At 36.4% G+C, this 22,165-nt stretch overlaps 1 protein-coding gene across 5 annotated transcripts in view; it reads right to left on the bottom strand.

The window, feature by feature from the left end:
* Nucleotides 1–3,708: 3,708 nt before the first annotated feature.
* The window catches only part of RAB28 (RAB28, member RAS oncogene family), a 93,773-nt gene continuing 75,316 nt past the window's right edge, over nt 3,709–22,165 (bottom strand). Inside the window, exons 5-9 of one of the 5 annotated variants that reach the window (XM_060148510.1) lie at nt 19,642–19,745; nt 14,839–14,916; nt 9,418–9,451; nt 8,486–8,563; nt 3,709–4,656 (exon numbers count right to left, since the gene is read on the bottom strand). In XM_060148510.1, the coding sequence (XP_060004493.1) occupies nt 8,532–8,563; nt 9,418–9,451; nt 14,839–14,916; nt 19,642–19,745 (248 nt within the window). In that variant the 3' untranslated portion in view covers nt 3,709–4,656; nt 8,486–8,531. Of the gene's footprint in view, nt 4,657–5,911; nt 6,007–8,485; nt 8,564–9,417; nt 9,452–14,838; nt 14,917–19,641; nt 19,746–22,165 lie in introns of those variants that run through there. The other 4 variants (XR_009540389.1, XM_060148509.1, XM_060148508.1 and 1 more) reach the window with 4 other exon arrangements.

Here is a 22,165-nt window from a genome sequence, read left to right as displayed (position 1 = left end):
TCTGGTAACTCTGTTTGATGAGTTATACATGTACCTAGACTAAGATTTTAAGGATAAAACACAGATCACATTCATCTCTTTGATGCCAAGCAAAGGCCCTGATACATGACAGTTGCTTATGTAAGAAGTAACAAAAAAATAAACTAACACTTGCCAAAATGATAAAGGAAACTGAGTCACGCTGTTAAAACGATTCGTGGCGTGGCGTGATCTGGGGCTCAGTGTCGGAGACTGGGATTCTCCCCACTTCTCACCTCTGCTCCCTCGGGGTCAGCTCTGTACTTGGGCAGGGTCGCCCTTTGTGTCCTCAAGACGGCTGCCAGTGTTGCTCAGAGCTACAGCCTTCTCAACCTAGTTCAGCGGGCAAAGAGTCATTTGGAAACTTGAGTGGGTGGGAGCTTTCTTCTTTTCTCTTTTCTTTTTCAGAAACCTCAGCAAATGTACCCTCCAGTTTCATTAGCTCGGATGGAATTAACCACTCATTTCTGAGCCAATCCCTGAGGCCAAGAGGAATTAATATCCTAATAGGTTTAAGCCAATGAGAATCTACCCCTAGAGCCGTGAGAGGCTGAAAATGGAGGAGGGCTCCATCAGGAAATCAGGAAACTGTTGCTGGGAGAAGTGGTGACATGATGTTGGAGAGAAGGCCGACAGATGTCTGCCACAATGCTCAATAGGTCTGCATTTCCATTTCCTCTGAATCTTGCGACTGTTTTTCAGGATGTCCAACATTATAGCAATCACCAGAATGGGTTATGGCCAGAAAACTCTTCTATTTTTAAACGGCACACAAATTATTATGCCCCATCACATTGTTTCAGTGATCGACTTTAAAGGGCCCTGGCTTACCTCCTCCTGGAATAATAAAGCAGTCACAGGAGGAGTTCTTTGGGCCACTCCAAAAACCACTCCAGAGTGGTTTGCCACACATAATAGAGGGTGCATTTGAAAGGCAGCATCCAATGACCAGTTCTGGCTGAAAACTTTTGTGTTTTCAAAAGTTCAATAAGCAGAAGTGACCACAATGTGTTTGAAACTTTATAGCATGCGTCTTCAGGAGACAAAGTGCCTAAAACTAGATGGAAAGACTTGTAATTTTTTAAATTAAAAACTGTAGACAGGAGAGGTAACAGTCAAAGTAAAATAAGCATGAATCCTACGTTTTTGTTTCAAAAATAAAACCCGAGGTATGGGGAAAATTGTAATATGGAATTCAGAAATCTGCTTTGGCCATATGCTCTATTGCATGTTCACTGTGCTTGCTTTCCTTGAGCCAAAGGCTCTCAATGACTGGTCAAGCTTAGAGGGGCGAGACATAAAACCAATGAGACCAAAGGCAGGGGAGGTATTTTTCTGTCCTTACCTCAGCGATCAGAGGGCAAATTTACAAACACTAGCCTCTCTGGACACACAGCTTGCTGGTCTAGATGGTCGGTGTGAGAAAGAGGTGATGGCCAGCACTGGCCATCACCACTTCTCAAAAGAACAACATAACACCCAGGCCTGGTCAACCCCCAGGAAGGTCAGTTGTGATCTTCACAAATGGAAGGCAACCTAATTCGGTACCCAGCCTAGGCCATCCCATCTCAGAAATGGTTTGTGTGGACCCTGGCTTTACCACTTACTCGAAGAGGGACTTGGTGTAATCACTCACTCCCCACTTCGATGTCCTCATGTGCATGACAGGAACAGTGATAACCTTCTCATAGATCGGGGTGAAAATATAATAGCTCATGTGATAAGGGCCTGGAAATGTCCCGGACAGAGCAAGCCCACAAAGGCCATTCTCTTGCCTGCCCCGTTCAGGCCCATTCGGTGCTCTGACTTTATAAACACATAACTAAAGTATTTTGGTCTGATCATAGACCCTATATAATTTCTCTCAGCCTTCTCCAGATGCCTGTACAATCATACATATGTGTTAAGTTATACCTTTTAGTACTGCAATAATTGGGACTGAAAAAAAAGAACTTTTGAAAACTCTTCAAATTTTCACATACATATATAAATGACATGAAATGATCAAAAGGGCATGGCCTCACCCCTTACTGAATGTAAAGCCTTGGGTAAGTTTAGTTCAGTAGTAGACTTCAATCAGTCACAGCTTTAAAACAGCAGCAACAATAACAAACATCTCTCCCACTAGACTGTAGGGTCCTTGAGGGTTGAAATCTTTTACTCAACTTTATATTCTGCTAAAGGCCCTAGCAGACTGACCAGCATATATTAGAAAGATGTTGAAAGGAAGGATAAACTGAACTATCTTGAAGGGCATGCCACCTTGAAAGGCTTAAAAAGGCTGCTTAGTTGCTACAAAATGAAAAATACAGAAATCAAAGTAATGAAAGACTGGACTCAATGTCTAACAAGTACAGCAGTCACGATTTTTTTCTTTTTTTTTTTTTTTCAGTACACGGGCCTCTCACTGCTGTGGCCTCTCCCGTTGCGGAGCACAGGCTCCAGAAGCGCAGGCTCAGCGGCCATGGCTCACGGGCCCAGCCGCTCCGCGGCATGTGGGATCTTCCTGGACCGGGGCACAAACCTGTGTCCCCTGCATCGGCAGGCGGACTCTCAACCACTGCGCCACCAGGGAAGCCCCACAATTTTTAAATTTCAAACCACTCTTGAAAAAGTGTCACCCTGGCTGAGGGACAGAAGATCTCCTATGGGGTCTACCTCCTATGGGGCCTACCATGACCTCTTGCCAGTTCCTTTTTTTCTCTTTTTGTTTTTTTTTTTAATATGATTATACCAGAGCAGCTCACGGCCCTGCCTGCCCCTGCCCAGGTCCTGGGACAGCAGGGAGAGCCAGAAGCAGTCCTGCTCACCCAGCACCAGAACCACCAGGGGCTTTCCCACCTCTGGCAAGTTCCTTTTTCCCTCCAGACTTCGGTTTCCTTAGCCACACAAGATGTGAAATAACAAGTTTTCTAAAATCCCTTATGGCTGTAAGATTAAATGTCCAAAATTTCTACACACACCTCTGGCAGGTCTCCTATGAGGAACGCACCCTGATAGGTACTCCTGAAGGACATGAGAAAATAGAGACCCAGGACTGTCCTTCAATAAGCTCATGGTCTATGAACAATAAAACACAAACACACAAATAACTGTGATGCAAGGCTGGAAGGTGTAATGGCCATCCAGGAGGTGCTCACGTGGAATTTGCAGCTGTGGAGACAGGAGTGGTTTTGCAGAGGAGAAGCATTCATCCCGTTTCGATGTGGCCAATACAGAGCACCCATATGCCAGCCTGGCACTGTGCCTGCACACAAAAAACGCAACACAACTGTTACCAAGACAGAGAGAGCCCTGCCCTCATGGTGTCTAAAGGCTGACTGAAAGAAGGCAGACATTTAGAGAGGGGGAAGGAATTCCAGGCAGAAGGACCTGTGCAGCAAAGACAGGAAGGCAGAGCATCAGAAAGCATCAGTCACACAGGAGTGAGCCGTGGTTCCACTGGCACAGAGGCAGGCAGTACACAGAAGAGCAGCATGAGAAAAGGTAGGCAGGTAGGATGCAGCTGATATGGAGCTCCTGAAATGCCAGGCTATGGGGTCTGATTTTAACTAGTCCAACAAATACCCTAACAACTCTACGTGACTGAATGTTTATTAAACTTCACATGATCACTGATTTGTATCCAAAAACACTTTGTTTTTCTGTAACTAAAGGGAAGATGGCTGAAAGAAAATTCTCCCCCCAAAGTAATTTAAATAAATTTATTTGCAGGAGAAAAACATCTGAACATCAGGTACAGTCTGATCCACGATGATCCAACAATAGTCATAATTCATTCTGGAAGTACTCTTACACCGTTGGCAGGAGAAAGTCCACATGGAGCATCAGCTGAACATTTATCAGAATTCACAAAGCCATCTAACCTGAGTATTACACAACACATAATGATCATGATACAATAATAAAAATACAATATCCAATACTCACTACTTTGTGAGCTACAGCTAAAATATAAAGTATTTAGGCTCTTTTTAAAAAAATGAAAAAAATATTTCTATTATAGCTTTATTTCAAGCATTTTCAGTTAGATACAGCTTTATATATTTTCACTCACAATAGACAGCAAAAGAATGCCTTCTTAAGTATCTGCAGATAAAATATATTACTCGTTTAAATGTTTGTACTCTGAAGCATACTTCGCCAGGTATGAGTTCAGATAAGAGTATGAAACTGTGCTGTGGCAAAATCCTGGCTGATGATCAAGACTTAGATAGTTTTCATATTTGTTTAAAACAACTTACATCAGGGAAAAAAGAAGTGAGGACATAAAGAGAACCAACATTATTCTTTTTCAATGAAGCAGTCTAACTCCAGAGAATGGGCTTTCCATTTTGAATTCAAAGTGTGTGGTCCCAAAGTTGAATTTTTTCCAGTCCAAGGAGCTGCCTGCGGCTGAGGCAACAGGCAATGATGAAGCGAGTTGAGAGGAAAGCGTTAACTGAACTACAGAGATGGTCACTGATAAAACAAGTTTCTACAGGTCCTTGAGCCCACACAGAGGCGAAGGGGAGCCAGAACTATCAATACAGAAGAAAAATGTGCTCACTGAACTGCACACACAGAGCTTCTAGGAGGGTTAACAGTTCTTGACATAGGTTCCTGGTTGTAGTTTACAATATCTGCCTTCACCACCCTCTGTCATAAAAGAAAACAAAGTTATTATCAGGACATCAGAACATTTAGAAAGAGCTCCTTAAAGTATATTTTTATTTTCTGAACTTTGGTGAACTCCTGATGATAGACATCATAAATGAAGCAGGAGCTGATATTAAAAGAACCAGCTTAGACCAACTAAGGTCAAGCTGGGATATATTTTGGTGGCGGGTGAGGGAGTAGCGGGGCAGGGGTAATTCTGTTAAGTATGTAATAGCATTTCTTTTACTGAGTCTTCTCTGGTTTTATGACAATAATAACTTGAGGTTACCAAAAGTCTAATAAAAAATTGGCAAATCAATATGAAAAATTAAGCCCTGGTTATAATTTAAAGCAAAGGAATTAAAATTAATCATTTATATATCTTAATAGATAAGATCTCACCATTTCAAAGAATATCATTATTTATTAATATTTCCATAAATCATTATATCCAGTCATAACTTTTTAAAGAATGTTTATCAATTTGTGAGTTAGTGAAGAGATATAAATGTCAGAGAAGTTACATATAAAGAAGAAATGTTTTAAGCAACCCAATTTTTAAAACTGTTCTCCCAAATTCCTAACTTACTTCCAAATAGCTCACTATTGGTTATGAATAATGACTCTAACAAAATATAGAATAATGAGAAAGTTAGAAAATTACCTCATATTCATGTTTTTAAAATAATTTAAACCAAAAGACACTTTTAACTCTTCCTTCCTTCCCTCTAACACACACTTCAAGGAATATCTTAAACAATGAATTTAGCAATATGCCCTAACATTCATCTCTAAGTAATTATTTAAAGTAAAACACATCCTTTACTGTTTTCAACTCTTTTACTAACTCTGCACACACAAGCAGACAAAGAAGGGTAACTCAAGGCAAATTTTAAAAATACTCTTTCAATTACCAGGCTATTTCAGGAAAAAATGGTAAGGAATGAATAATGAAATAACTACCTCAATTCTCCACTTTGCTGCACATGTAATAAACACAACCATAAAGACAAATACGTTTGAAAGTAACTGAAATATTATTTTAATTTTTTCCCAATTCCTTGTGTAAGTCATAAGTCTCCCAGCAAAGGATCAATTTTTCAAAGTTCTAAACCAGGACTTATGCAATATTAATTCCCAGTAATGTACAATAATCATTTGAACTTCTCTATTCATAAAGAATAAAGAACAAGACAGCATTCACTAGTTCTCCCCACCCTCCTCCCCCAAACTGCAACAGTTTATCAATTAATACCTGCACTACTGTACTGAACAGATTCTACTCTGAGCAGAGTTGGTATGTTGATTATCTTCTTCCGGGTACTTCACTATTTCTGCCCTGACAATATGCTGTCAATTCCATACAACATAAGATGCAGAAGAAAGAGGAAAAAAAGAAAGAAAAATGGAAAGTTTACTCAATGACTGAAAATAGAAGGGAACAAACACCAAAGGAGAAAAAGAAATACACACATAAATTTAAACATGTCACAAAAGAAATAGCAAAATATATGCATATAAAAGTAAAGAAAATGAACAAAGATCCAAGAAACATTGTTCTCTACAATTCTATTTAATTACTGAAATAGACATGCCTACTGAACCTCTCAGAGAAGCTGTGGGTTCTATTTTTGATATCACAATTACACATAATATATATAACGCCCAATATTTCAGAGGGCAACTAAGAATTTGGGGGCTTTTCTGTGCTAAAGTGCAGCCAAGGTACCAATTCAATTTCTTTTTACAAACATTACTGAGGATCTACTATGTGCCAGTTGCTCTACACTAGGAACAAATGATGAATTACACAGGATTTGTTCATAAGTTGCTATGGACCTAATGGGAAGAGAACATGTACACAGCTAGTTGTCATACCAGATAAGTGCTTTACTAGTGGACTTAAAAATATGTTGTGGGAACAAAGAAGGAGTGATTCATTTTCTTTGAAGGTGGGGAGAGGATGCATAAATCAGAGGAAGCTATATGTCATTTACAATTTTTACATTTAATAATATTTATTACTTTTCAAAGACTTTCTTTTGAAGCTCATTCCCCCACCCCTCACACAACCCTAACCTCCATGTTTCCAAATTCCATACAGAAATAAATAAGTTCAAAACACACTTTTCTATCATTTAAAAAAAAATTCTGACATACAATATTTAAGCACAACAGCTGTTGTTTTCAAATATCTAAGAGTTTCGCTAAATAAAGAATCAAAACTAGTTAGGTTTTTTGATTGCTATAACCCTTAAGATGAAAAGACCACATATGACAAATATGACAGAGATAACACGCTCCCCCAATTTTTTGGACTTGAAACTATCCTCGCTTTTAATGAATTCAAATATTTATTTCAGAAATATCTTCCTTCATAATAGCATCTATTAATTAGCACATACAGAAAAAAACATGTTAATCAGGTTGCTGCTTGTGATAATGTTTATAAAGACAGGATAAACAACTGAGAGTGAATGAACAGGACACTATGGTATATTAGCCTTGGATGGGCTCTGCTTCAGTTCTCTAGCAGGCAGTATTAACTTCTGGATAAGACTCATGATTTACTAGGCACTCAGCCTGATGCTATCAATAGAAGCATTACCAACTGCCACATGACGTATGAGGGGGGGTACATCAGTGAAATGCTGAACACCAGCACCTGGCCTCCCCAAAACTAATTGTTTCACACCAAACTATGGGTTACAATAAAGAGAAGGGATTTTCATAATCAGTAAGCAACTCATTAATCCTCCAAAATGATGGTTTAAACCCTATCCTATAAACACAACCAGGTTACTGACCTGTGGTCAAGACATTCTGGTCAGTTATTGACTAACATAAATGACTTGGATTTTCACCATTAATTCTCATCAAATTAATGAAGAACTAACAAGGCAACATCTTTCTTGGGGGCCCTGGCTGTTTGACATAAAGCTTTGCACAAAGTTCCTGAACTGGAAGCCAGAACCAAAGCTCTGCATATTCAGAGCTTTGCTTTCTATGAGTAAAAAAAAAGCATAATTTCCATGTCATAAACTTCATGATAGGTGATTTCACAGTAGTCGGCTTGTTTGCAAGTCATTCATTCACTGACATTTTCAGAGAAAATGTTTCCTACAAAATACCCACCTTTATTTTTGGAGCCACAAAGTACACTCAATTACTCTCTGCTATTAGTCAGTTGAGTGAAAATAATGCAGTGGCCCTAAGAGGAAGGGAGCTGTGTGGTTGAACACCAGCTTAACCCTTGTTTTGTCAAAGAGTTGTGAGCGGATACTGGAAATGGTAGCTCTCCATAAGGGTAAGAAAGCAAGCAACCTAGGAGTTGAGGTAAGGTATAAGCAGTAGAGACTGACTCTTCGGAAGACACTAAAGATAAATTTGGTCAATTCTACAACTGTGTTTTAGTCCAGATAGTAGTAACAAATTTACCTTTGCAAAAGTCATAGTTTATCATGCTCAGGATATGGAGTAAACATACTTTGACAGCTGAAACACCTGTCACTATCACTCATTCAAAGCAAACCACTATTCTAGGTATTGGAAATATTCATATAAATAATACGTGATCTCTGTTTTTTGAGACGCATAAGGGTCTAGCATGGAAAACAGATGTGTAAACTATTAAAGAATATTAAATAAATTAAAGAATACTAAGACTGACACAAATTCAAAGTGCAGAGATTATAGGTTACCATTTAAAAGCATGGATATAACATTTTGAAAAGCATGATACTTTACACACAGTGGGAGCTTTTTTTTCTGTATAATGTGCCATTATAGGCTGCCAGTAACATTCACAACTTTGGGCAAGTTACTTCACCTCTTTGGTCTTCACCATCTCCTAATCTGTAAAACGCAAGGTTTATCTACATGGTTTTATCCCATCTGGTTTTGAAACTGTATGAAAAAATAAATTTTATAAGTAAATAGTGAAAGAAAAAAAATGGAATATGATCTATAGGTCTTAGCAATATTTCATTGGAACTGTCTCCTCAGGCAAGGGAAGTAAAAGCAAAATAAATAAATGGAACCTACTCAAACTTAAAAGCTTATGCAGAGAAGCACAGGGAGATCAGCACGGTGCTTTGTGACCACCTAGAGGGGTGGGATAGGGAGGGTGGGAGGGAGATGCAAGAGGGAGGGGATATGCGGATATATGTATACGTATAACTGATTCACTTTGTTGTACAGCAGAAATTAACACTACATTGTAAAGCAATTATACTCCAATAAAGATGTTAAAAAAAGAAAAAAAAAGCTTATGCAGAGAGAAGGAAAGCATCAAAAAAAGGCCACATTAAATAAGCATTAAATAACGAAAAGGCCGCCTAATGAATGGGAGAAAATATTTGCAAATGATATATCTGATAAAGAGTTAATATCCAAAATATAGAAAAAGCTCATACAACTCAATATAAAAAAAACAAAACAACAACAACAAAAAAAAAAACAGATTTAAAAATGTTCAGAGGACCTGAATAGACATTTTTCCACACAAAACATACAGATGGCCAAGACACATGAAAATATGTTCAACAATGCTAATCATCAAGAAAATGCAAACCAGAACCTCAATGAGATTATCACCTCACACCTGTCAGAATGACTACTGTCAAAAGGACAAGAAATAGCAAGTTGGCAAGAATGTGTAAAAAAGAGAACCCTATTATACTGTTGGGGGGAATGCAAATTGGTGCAGCCACGATGGAAAACACTATGGAGGTTCCCCAAAAAACTAAAAATAGAAATATCATATGATCCAGTAATTCCATTCTTGGGTATATATCTGTAGAAAATGAAGACATTATTTGAAAAGATATATGCACCCCAATGTTCATAGCAGCATTATTTATAATAACCAAGACATGGAAGTCATGTAAGTGTCCATCAACACATGAATGGATAAAGAAGATGTGCCACACACAAACACACACACATACAGACACACAATGGAATATTACTCAGCCATAAAGAGAATGCAATTTTGCCATCTGCAACAACATGGATGGACTTGGAGGCTATTATGTTTGGTGAAATAAGTCAGATAGAGAAAAACAAATATTATGTGCTTTCACTTATTTGTGGAATCTAAAAAATAAAACAAACAAACTAATATAACAAAACGGAAATAGACTCACAGATAATGGAGAACAAACTAGTGGTTACCAGCGGGGAGAGAGAAGAGGGAAGGGGCAGGATAGGGGAAGGGGACTAAGAGGTACAAACTCCTAGGTAAAAAATAAATAAAATACAAGGATGTAATGTACAGCACAGGAAATACAGCCAGTATTTTTAAATAACTTTATATGGAGTGTAATCTGTAAAAATATCAAATCACTATGTTGTACACCTGAAACCAATATAATATTTTAAGTCAACTATAATTCAATAAAAAAGAAAAGAAACTAATGCATACCTAGTTCAAACCAAACAAAGTCATAGTTTATTAACTGGCCAGTGAAAATGCCACTAATTGGGAATTGTAAAAAATGCATCTAGAGCATACTTAACATATTTGTCTGCCTTCATGTATTCTGGGAGTCCTTGAGGACAAGGACTTTAACTTATTCATCTTTGTATCCCAGATTCTAGTGTTCTGGCAAAAAGTAGACTCTCAAAAAGTGTTTGCTGTATTAATAAGCTGCATTCCCTTTCTTTTCTCCCTCTTCCCTTCCTTGAAAAGCTTATAAAGTGTGTTGATAACTCATTTTATATGACTCCCAAATAGGAATAATCTAGGTTAGAATTAAAATAGCAGAATCTCTTTAAATAATCAGTGAATGGAACTAAGACTAAAACATTATTATAAATATTTGTCACAAATGAAATTACTATAGTGTCAACTTGTGTGTAACTGGTGAGTCTATAGTCTAGCTCCTTCTGTATAAAATAATACAAAACACTTTATCACTTTGTGACACCGAATTCCCTCAGGAATCTTTCAAATGACATAAAAACTACAGAAAACAGGTGCATAAGCTCTCTCTCTCCCTCCCTCCCTTTCCTCCCTACTCCCCCACTCTCTATAGATACAAAATCTGAACTTCTTTGGTTTTAAATGAACTTTCAGAAGACATCAAATGGCCAACAGGTACATGAAAAGATGCTCAATATTACCAATCATCAAATTAAAACTACAATGAGATAGCACCTCACACCTGTTAGAATGGCTGTCATCAAGAATATAAGAGGGGGCTTCCCTGGTGGCACAGTGGTTGAGAGTCCGCCTGCCGATGCAGGGGACATGGGTTCGTGTCCCGGTCCAGGAAGATCCCACATGCCGCGGAGCGGCTGGGCCCGTGAGCCATGGCCGCTGAGCCTGTGTGTCAGGAGCCTGTGCTCCGCAACGGGAGAGGCCACAACAGTGAGAGGCCCGCATACCGCAAAAAAAAAAAAAAAAGAATATAAGAGAGAAGTGCTGGTGAGGATGTGGAGAAAAGGAAACCCTTATGCACTATGAGTGGGAATGTAAATTGGTGCAGCTACTGGAAAACAATATGGAGTTTCCTCAAAAAGTTAAGAATAGAACTACCATACCATCCAGCAGTTCCACCTCTGGGTATTTATCCGAAGAAAATGAAACAATAACTCAAAATGGTATATGCACCCCCATGTTCATTACAGTGTTATTTATAATAAGCAAAATATGGAAACAACTTAAGTGTCCATTGATAGGTGAATAAAGAAAATGTGGTGTGTGTGTGTATGTGTGTATATATATATATATATATATATATATATATATATATACACATACACACAATGTAATATTATTCAGCCAGGAGAAAGAAGGACTCTCGTTTGTGAAAACATGAAGAGACTTTGAGCATATTGTGCAAAATGAGATAAGTCAGACAGAGAAAGACAAGTACTGTAGGATATTACTCATATGTGGAATTTTAAAAAGCCAAACTTGTAAAAACAAAGAATAAAATGGTGGTTTCCAGGAGATGGGGGGGGACAAGAAAGATGTTGTCCTGTCAAATGTTGTGTCAAATACATTTCAATTAAAAAAAATACTGTGCTTAACACAGCTTGCAAGTATGTTCTTAGAAACATCTTTTAAAAATAATGAACTTCTAAAAATATTAAAAATAAATAAATAAAATTTAAAAAAATAATGAACTTTCAAAAATGTTTCCACTGTGAAATAAATAATTTAACTGGCAAAAACACCAAATTCACTGATCTCAGGAATGGAGAATGAGGTTTTCCTATACAAAGGATTTTGACAAACACAATAAAGGAGGGCTCTAGCAGCTTGACTTCATCTTCAAATGAATGAATTCAAAGTCAACACCAACAAACTGAAGACAGAATTAAACTTCATAGCATAATAAAGAAGATGGGGTACACTAACAAACAAGGTGGGGTGTACAGGGAGGCTGGGGAACTATGTAGTTAACACATCTGATGCTGCTTTTGTTAAAATATGCCTAGATGTTAAGTCCATCTCTAAAGTCCAAACAGTAACTCTTTGGCTCTTGTGACTAAGAGTGAGCTACAAATATTAATAAAGTTTCTCTAGAACTCTGTCTTTCAAAAGTATCCCAGTTACTCCATCTCTCTGGAGTTGTCACTGAACCTAAGCACTGCTTTGGGGCTCAAGCGATGTACACTCCCTTCTCAGTGAAGCCTCCTGTGCCACACCAGTACACCTTCTCCTCCAGGGGGGCCTCATCACTGGGTCTCCCCTGTTCTCCATTCCTCAGGTGAGAAACCTCAACGTGATCTTGGACTTCTCCCTTTTATCCAGTCATTCCACAAGTCCTATTGATTCTTCTGTGAAATGTCTCTTACATCCATTCTTTCCCTTCCACCCCCATTCTGGTCCTTATCACATGAGGACAGTAACCCAGTCTCCTTGCTTTCAATCTCTTTCACATCCATACACACACACACAAATCCCATTAGATTAATCCTATCTAAAAACTCCTTTCATTTATTTCCCTGCTTAAAATTATTTTCCACTGTCAATACATGAGATAAAACTTATCAACTTGGCATTCATAAATCTCCACAATCTTTTTCTCAAATTCCCTGCACACTCCAACACAAATGGTCATTTATTTTAACCAAACTACTCTTCTGTTTCCAAAATACAACCTAAGCTTTCAACTTTTTCATGCCAGCTTCTTTTTCAACTCCCTACTACAAACTACCCAGTAAATCTTCCCCTAATATGGCGGAATGGAAACATTAGGGGCACTGCTATCAGACAGGCCTGAGTTCAAATCCTGGCTCCACCACTGCCTAGCTGTAGATTAATAGATCAAATTACTTAACCTCTCCACAGACTCAGTTTTCTACCCATAAAATGATGAAGTGCCACCTGCCCCACAGAGTTATTATAAGGGTAAAATGAGATAACACAGTGCCTAGCACATATTAATTTTCTTCACTGAAAGCAGGGACCGCATCTTTTTTTTTTTTTTTTTTTTTTTTGCGGTACGCGGGCCTCTCACTGTTGTGGCCTCTCCTGTTGTGGAGCACAGGCTCCTGACGCGCAGGCTCAGTGGCCATGGCTCACGGGCCCAGCCGCTCCGCAGCATGTGGGATCTTCCCGGACTGGGGCACGAACCTGTGTCCCCTGCATCGGCAGGCGAACTCTCAACCACTGCGCCACCAGGGAAGCCCGGGACTGCATCTTAAACTCTTTTAAATCTCCTCTGAATCTACCACTAAACCACACTTATATGACCAATAAATCATTTATGATTGTTTGATAATCATTCATAGACTATCTAACCAGGGAGAAACATCATTTAGGAAGTGAAGCTAAAAAGCAGAGGCATCACTTGACCTCTGGGGTCTGCCAAGGTCAGTACTATCAAGCAAATTACGGTAATTTCTCTTTCTTGTATCCATCCTCCTAGGCCAAAACGAAGTAGCTATTTTTGCGTCTGGGAGCAATTTATATGGCACAAATATCGGAACACTGTGCCTGGCCACAGTAAGTGCTGAAATGTCTTTTGAATAATGAGAAATAAAAGTAGCAGATTTCCAGAGTTCCAAATATTTTAATAAAATTCTAGAAACAGCCATATCAGCATAACAATTTTCTTTTTTTTTTCTTTTTATTTTATTTTTTTTACATCTTTATTGGAGTATTATTGCTTTACAATGGTGTGTTAGTTTCTGCTTTATAACAAAGTGAATCAGTTATACATAATCATATGTTTCCATATCTCTTCCCTCTTGCGTCTCCCTCCCTCCCACCCTCCCTAAACAATTTTCAATTGATATCTGCTCAAGTTATTTAAACACACACACACATGCACACACAAAGAGCGACCATGACAGAACTAACTCTAAAAGAATTAAAGAAAAATTTAATGATGGGGAAAGATTGTTATACCTTTTTTACCTTCACAGAGCAGGGACAGAGTGGAGGGGATTAAGGGAAAGTGTAATTTATATGTTGCTTCTAAGCAAATCACTTCTGAAGCCAGACTTTAAACTACAGACTCTTGCTCTGATTTTTCATTCAATCAAACATGTGAATTGGTATGCTATTGTAGTGGTATTTTTAAATGCTTGATTATTGGTATTCATATTTATTTCTTAGTCTAAGAGAACTGTCTACAAATAGTGAAAGAATTCAGAAAGCCTCAATAATTAATACCATTATTAAATTAACAATAAAATAACATGAAGAATTAATATCATTACAAGGCAGGACCTTTTAGAGAAGAACAGAGAGCAAGACTTTAGAAAAATTAATGTTTTACCAAAGCAAACGTGAAAGATGCCAAATGAGGTAAATTCTTACTAGTTAAGACTAACCTTTGATAAATATTATAGTTGGGATTTTGTATAAAATATAAAAAGGATATTGTACAGTAATCATGGAAGAAGAACTTTAATAAAGAAGTACAAAATAATACAGTCAGTTCCTTAACCCATTATTTAACCACTGATGAAATTTTTATTGCATTAATCTCATTTTTCCAACAAAACGGACAAAATGAGGTTTCAATGAGGTTCCATCATTTGGCAAAAAGTTAACATCCTCCATCTTCTGCAATAAACACTGATTCATACACAAAATCTATTTTTAAGGCTTTTAGGGATATGTACATAGAATGCATGAATGTAAAAGGATTCAGGGTGAAAATTAATGTCTTTTAAGAAATAAATTATTTTTTAAAATATACAGTTCAATATAATCACCTGTGACTGTTCTATTTCTGCTTTGTTTAACTTGATTCCAAGGATTTCAGCAGCAACTTTCTGAAAACACAGGAAGACCTACATAACAAAAACAGGTTTAAATGATTTAAAACAGGCATGTTTAAGTTACCTTCAAATAAATTGAACTTTCTAAAAAGTGATAAACAGCAAAAACTGCAAAAAATATGATGTACCAGGTTATTCCAAAAATAGCTTTATTTGTCAAATACAGCAACATTTTAAGTATAATAATTTTTTAAATGATTAAACCATAATTTGAAAAGCCATACATTTCACTGAACTGGTCTAAATATACGTTTATCCCTAAAAACTTATGCTTTTAAAGATTTAACATAAGACAATTAATTACAGCTACCAAATTAAAAAAAAAAAACTACTAGCATAATAACAAACTCCTATAAGTCCTGAAGAAAATGAAAGTAAATTAGTCTATACTTTACTACCTGGGTAAAGTTTCTCGCTGCCAGTTCTACAATAGTCTTTTGATCTGGCATTAGCCTATCTTCAAAGGTCTTACTTTACAACTCTTTAATAATCTTTGTGGTTCTCATCAATTTTAATAAATTCTCCATATCTCTTGAGCAAAAAACTTATAATTTTTACTGTATTTTATCAAACAGAAAATGAGCAGCATACTCCATTATCATTAAACAAAAATCTATAGACACGAATCAGTCACCGACTCTAATGCATAACTTGTCTTTGTTCTGTAAGTGCTCTATCATATTCTTATCCCTACTTATCTCATGATTACTTACTGAATATTTATCACAGCTTTACTAATTTAACTTCGATCCCTAATCAAAAAGAGATACATATCCCCAAAAGGTTTATGTCATTTGTACCCCGAAGAGCATTATATATTATAGTTCACTGATGGTCAATGTTCAAGGAGAAATAAGAAAGCTAGTGCGGTGGAATGGAGAGAAAAAGGGGATTGTAAGAAGAAAACTAGCAGAGAGATTAAGAGTGTACAAATCATGTAAGATCTGGTAAACTATGTGAAGAACTTTGGCTTTCACTCTGAGTGAAATGGAGGGTGGACTGATGTGACTTCTATTTAACAAGGTCAGCCTGGTTGTTGTATTGAGTATTCACTATAGAAGATCAAGGGTAAAAAAGAGAAATCATCAAGGACACTAATGTAAGAGATGATGGAGGCTTGAAACTAAGTGGTAGCAGTGGAGATGGTAAGAAACAGTCACCAGATTATGGATATATTTTGAAAGTAGAACCAACAGGACTTGGTGATAGATGTGGTATGTCAAAGAAAGACAGGAGTCAAAGATGACTCCAAAATTTTCTTGGTCTTAGCAACTGGTAGAAGATCTGCCATTTATTTAAGTGGGGAAGACTGTGAGAGATCTGAAGAGGGAATACTAAGAGCTCAGTTCTGGACCTGAATTAAATTGGGACTGGCTGTTAGACACCTAAACAGGAGTGCTGGGGTATATGAGTCTGGAGTTCAGGAAAGAGGTCTGGCCAAAGCCATGAGACTAGATGAGGTCACTAAGAGAATAAGTTTAAAAAAGAGAGATATCCAAGGATTGAGCCTAGGGCACTTCAATATTTAGAAGTTGGAGAGATAAGAAATTAGCAAAGGCAACTAAGAGAGTAGTTAGCAAGGTAGGAGGGAAACCAGGAGGTGTAGTACTCTAGAATCTAAGTGAAGAAGGTATTTCAAAGAGCAGAGAGTGATCAACTATTTTATATGCTGCAACTAAATCAAGTAAGATAAGGACTAAGAACTGACCACTGAATTTAGCAAAAAGGAGGTCACTGGTAGACCTTAATAAGAGCATTTTGGGGTGAAATATTGGGGGCAAAAGTCTGACTGGAACTGCTCAAGACAAACTGGGAGGAGAGAACTGGAGACAACTCTTTCAAAACATTCCACTGGTAACTGGGGGGAAGTAAGCAATAGCTAAAGATGTGGGATCAAGAGTTTTCTTGTATTTAAGATAAGTCATAATATTTTGTGTGCTGACAGAATAATCCAGTAGATAGAAAAAAAATGATGCAGGAGTGAGAATTGCTAAGCAATGTTTGTTACTAGGCAAAGAGAAATGGGACTAATGCACAGTGGAGGAGTTGACCCTAGCTAGGAGTATAGATCCATAGTAACCTTGGAGGAGACAGAAGACACGGGAAGGGATATGGGGTGGGAAGGAGAGTTGGGGTAGATGTGGCGGCAGGAGTTATGTGAAAGTTGTCTTCTGTTTGTTGCAAATATTTTATAAAATAAGAAACAAGGGCATCAGCTGAAAGAATGGACAAGGAAGTTTTGAAGATCTGAGGAGAGAAGAGAAGCTACGAAACAGTGGTATAGGTGAGGGGGAGAGATAATGGCCTAAGGACATGCATAATTACTGAGCAGCATTAAGGGTCCACTTGAGGTTAGCTACTGTGAAATGTAAGTGAAACCTCCAGCATGCCTCTGGGTTTTTTTCTCTGACCACGTTCAAATACAAGAGTGTAACCATATAAAGGCAGGGGCTTGGTTAAGGTTTATCCAAATGAGTCAGATAAAGTGAATGAGCAGAAAGGGACTTGACAGTATATGCATGGTAGTGATTTCATTGGCCATGAGATTAAGTTACAAAGAAAGGAAAATGAGGACATGAAAGGAGGACATTGAAAAAGTGTTAGGATCAATGTCTTGTAGGTCCTGCTGGGGTTGCAGACTGATTGGGTTAGGGCATTCAAGGGTGTGAGCCAGAAAGACAAGATGGTCAGTGATTAGGATGCCTGATACTGCAATATGAGATAACAGAAGGGCCGCAGTAATTTGTAATGACAATGCATGGGAGTTTGTGGCTGAGGTGGGGTGGAAAACAAAGATACTGAAATCACTAAGAATTATGACAAAGGTAGTATTAGAGAAAGTACAGTAAGCCAGGAGCTCAACTCCCTAAGCAATGAAGCGAAGTAAACTGGGATTGGAGATGACTGCAAGTCTTAAAGTGACTTCACAAGAACAAACCATTTCAAAGTTGAATTTAAAAAGAAAACAATGGGGATTTTTACAGGTGGTTCAACATAAGTGCACAAAAGATACTAAGTGGTTTAAACACAAGCTAAAATACTGGAAGTTAAAATAATTCTAAAATGACAAAAGACCCCCAGGAAGATACATGAGGGTGAAAGCCTAATCCATGGATGGATTTATCAAGGAATATTGATATTATATATATTTTTAAATGACACATGTGGGTTATGTGCCCGTGTTTACATTATCCTGGGGAAAGGGTTCCAAAATGTCACATTTTTAGATGAGTCTGACCCCCCAAAAGATTAAATACCCTTTAAAATATTTAATATTTACCCTAAGCATAAAAACCATCAGTGAAATCATACAGGAAGAACATCAAAAAGATTAAACCACAGAAAAAAATTCAAACTTCCTTTGGTTGAAAATGTCAAGAAAATTAACGGTCAAACAAACACCTGGGCAGTGGAAAATATTTGCAAAAATTATGACAAATGGCTGTTATCCCTAACATAAAAATGGTCATAGGAAATTTTAAAAAGCAATAGAAAATTATAAACAGGTAATAAGCAGAAAAATAATAGGTAATGAAATTTTTAAAATTTCAACCTCAACAGCAAAGAAATTCAAATTTAAATAGCAAAATACCTTTTTTTCCTTGTCTACCAAATTGACAAAGATTTAAAAATAAATAAATAAATTCTGAATGTTAAAAAGAGTACAGTGATATCGCACTCATACAATGCTGGTGGTAGTATAAATTAACGTAGGCTTCCTGGTGGTAATTTGGCAATAGGTCTCAATTCCCTTCCAAGAAAATAATCAAAACATCACAGCTTATGGACAAAATTTTACATTAGAAATTTTGCAAAATTTTACAATGTACTGAACTTAGAAATAATCTATATACCCAACGATAGGGACGTGGTTGGATAAATTTTTGAACATTTATTTAACGGATTATTAACTCTAACGGATTATTAAATCTATTTAGTAATATTAAGTGACATAAAATTTTCTACAGATAAATATATTAAATTAAAAAAACAAAATTATTTCTATATTATGATCTCAATTTTCTTTTTAATAAACATTTAGCATGATTAATATGGTGAACCCTGGAATGTCAATCCTTAGGTTTACAAATCCTATCTCCACCACTTATTCTGTGTACCCTGGACCCCCACAACATAACCTCTCTAAGACTATTCTATAAAATAGAGATAATCAGTTAGGATTGCTGGAAAATAAATCTAAATTATATGTGAAGATATTTTGGACTATTTCAAAAATATTTTAACATCATTCTAAGTTTCTTGTTTAAATGGTTATGGTGATTTACACAATAAACATCCAGTCAAATATGAAAAAATAAATTAATTTAATTAAATAGAGATAATCAGAGTAGTACAGTGCCCATCACAAAGTAGGCACTCAGTAAATGCAATTCACTAGCACTAGTGGCAGAAGCACTAATATTTGTGAGCATCAGAAAAATAAGACTAGAAGGAATCATACGAGGTTATGAATGGTCATCTCTGGATGCTGAGATTATGAGTGATTTATATTATTTTTAACTTTTGTATTTTTTAATTCCCTAAAATAACCATGAAATTATGTTAAATGAATTATAAGAGGAACATAAATAGAATAAACATGTTATATCTAACCTGATATTTTATGTCTTTAACAGGAATTAATTTGTTCCAGAAGTTAAGCAATAGAAGTATACTTCCTATGAAAATAAAAGTAAAACATCACTTGTAATATTCAGTATTCATTATTTTACTTACAGAGTCTCCTGTCTTTGCTGAGACAAAGTGGCTACTAAAACCATTTTCCTGGCAAAACCTTAAGTGTTTTTCAGGTTTTACTGTTCGCATATGCTCCAAATCAACTAGAAAAACAGAGAACAAAATTCAATATTAGTTAATCAATACATTTTTAACATGTTTAAGTTTGACTTATTTTCTAGTACTGTACCCCAGTTAGATATGAGCTGTGTAATTCTGGGCAATTTCTTCAACCTCTTTATGCCTCAGTCCCTAAATCTAAAAGCTGGGAATAACAAATGTATCTATCATATATAGAGTTCTTTGAGAATTAATCCATGTTTACTGCATAAGGACCAGCACATGATAAGTGCTCAAAAAACTGAAGGCTATCATTCCTATTATCTATATAGCTTCAGGCACATTGATGATACTCAAAAAAGATCTACTTAGTATAATGTGTTTAAACATAATGATTAATTGCAACATGCACTTACTCAAGCATATCTGGTTTGATAGTTTAATTACTTTAATAATTACAATAGTTCTGTAATCTCTATAAACGTTAATGGTAACACAAATGCATGACTAATTTTCTGCTAAAAGATACCTATATTTCACTGTATATTTACTTTATTTACAGCCATGGTTTAATTTCACAAAGATACAGCTCATTTGCTTTCCAAAACTAAAAGTATCCATTTTGAAAGTAGTAATGGGCCAGGATATATTTTCTTGAATAGTTGTAGGTGCTTTAAAGCAAAGCATAGTACTCATATCCAATACTGGTTTCATCCAGCACAGTCTAATTTTTTCAAATGTGATCTTTTATTGAACAGTTTCTCTTTTTACAACACTACAGACCCTATAAGGGTGTTCACTCAATGCTGTCAAATTATAAGGCAAATATATTCACAGGATTTAAGGATAACTAGGCTCTTTGAGTCAATATAGGAAAAAAAAACTTAAACTGATTTCCTGAGGAAGGGACCCAACCAACTTGTAAAAACTTGTAAATTTGCAAATCTAGTAAGCCTACATAATAGTGGCAATTGATTATCAACTAAAAATTGCTCTCACACTACATAAAAGGCTTTATTTAAAATTATATTGAAGGTCTTTAGTTCGTAAGCTCAAGAGATCTTTCTCTAGGAAATTTTTGATCTAGTGGGGGATTCCTTAGCCCCATTTATATTGCTTAGCTTGGATAATATGCAGCTTTTTTTCTTTTCTGGCCACAAGTTGCTATTCCTTAAACATCACTGAGACTTTATTTACAAGAAGAGGCCAAAAAATGTCCAGATACCACAGGCATCAATTTGTAGAAGACTAAAATACTAAGCTATTAGCTCTGACATTTATACATCTAGTTTATCATAATATTGAAGTTAAAATACTTTCCTAATTCAACAAAAGAACAAATCATGTCACTAGGAAAATTCCCCAATGAAATTACTGTCCAGTTAAAAAAAATAAAGTCTGTCATTCAACATGTGCATTTGTCTTTTCTAATGGAAGAGTCTATCATTGTGTCTTTTCTTCCTTTTTTCTTCTCTCCCTCCCCCTCAGCCCCGCCCCACAACTCCTCAACTATTTATATAAACTACTATAAGCATTGGGGGATTTACGAGCCAAGCAAAAGTTTTTCTCCTAACAAAGATAACCATGAGAGACTAATACAATCACTGATCAATTGATAAAAAATTATTCAATAAACATTTATTGAGTACCTATTATATACCAAGCACTGTGGTAGGCAGTGAGAACCCAAAGATGAAAAAGATACAATCCAGGTCCTAAAAAAATCACCACCAGTATTATGAACATAAAAGACCATTAAGGATCATAAAAGTTATATTATTTTAAATAACCAAGACTCTGAGAATTATAGCAGATATAGGAAAAGCCCTCACAGAGCTTGAGTATAAAGTTTTCCTCTATTGTGCTAGAATTTAGTGAGCAACATTTAAGAGGACTTAGTTACTAGAGTACTTCACTCTAAATAATGCAGAAATGTAAATTCTGAAGATGAAATTACAGTGAGATACTGGTAAATTCTTTCATATCTTCTATTTTTAAAAGCATCCTTAAAATTATTATACAGTATTCATCTAACATACATGTGATAACTATCTTACTGCTATGATTTAATCTCCCTTATGTCCTTCAGTGAACAACATCATTTTGCTAGTTCTTGTATTTTATTTTTGAAAATGGAATTAAAATCTGAAAGACAATTATGAAAACGATATAAAAAATGCCACTAACTAGAGACAACTACTGTTAACATTTTGGTGTATATACTTCCAATATCTAAGCAACTGAAGGACAAAGGCATTAACATTGTAACATGCACCTTCTTTTAGCGCAACCATACTACACCCTGCTTAAAGTATGGTTAACAATTTCAATGGATAACCACTTTATTGATCATTCATTCATTCATTCATTCAACAAATATTTGAGTGCCTACTATGGTCAGGCACTGTCCTAGGGGCTGCAGATACAATGAACTGACATTTTAATGAAAAGAGACGAACAAGTA

Source organism: Lagenorhynchus albirostris, chromosome 4 (assembly GCF_949774975.1).
Source record: "Lagenorhynchus albirostris chromosome 4, mLagAlb1.1, whole genome shotgun sequence".
NCBI classification, from domain to species: domain Eukaryota; kingdom Metazoa; phylum Chordata; class Mammalia; order Artiodactyla; family Delphinidae; genus Lagenorhynchus; species Lagenorhynchus albirostris.
This window is presented reverse-complemented; position numbering and strand designations above follow the sequence as displayed.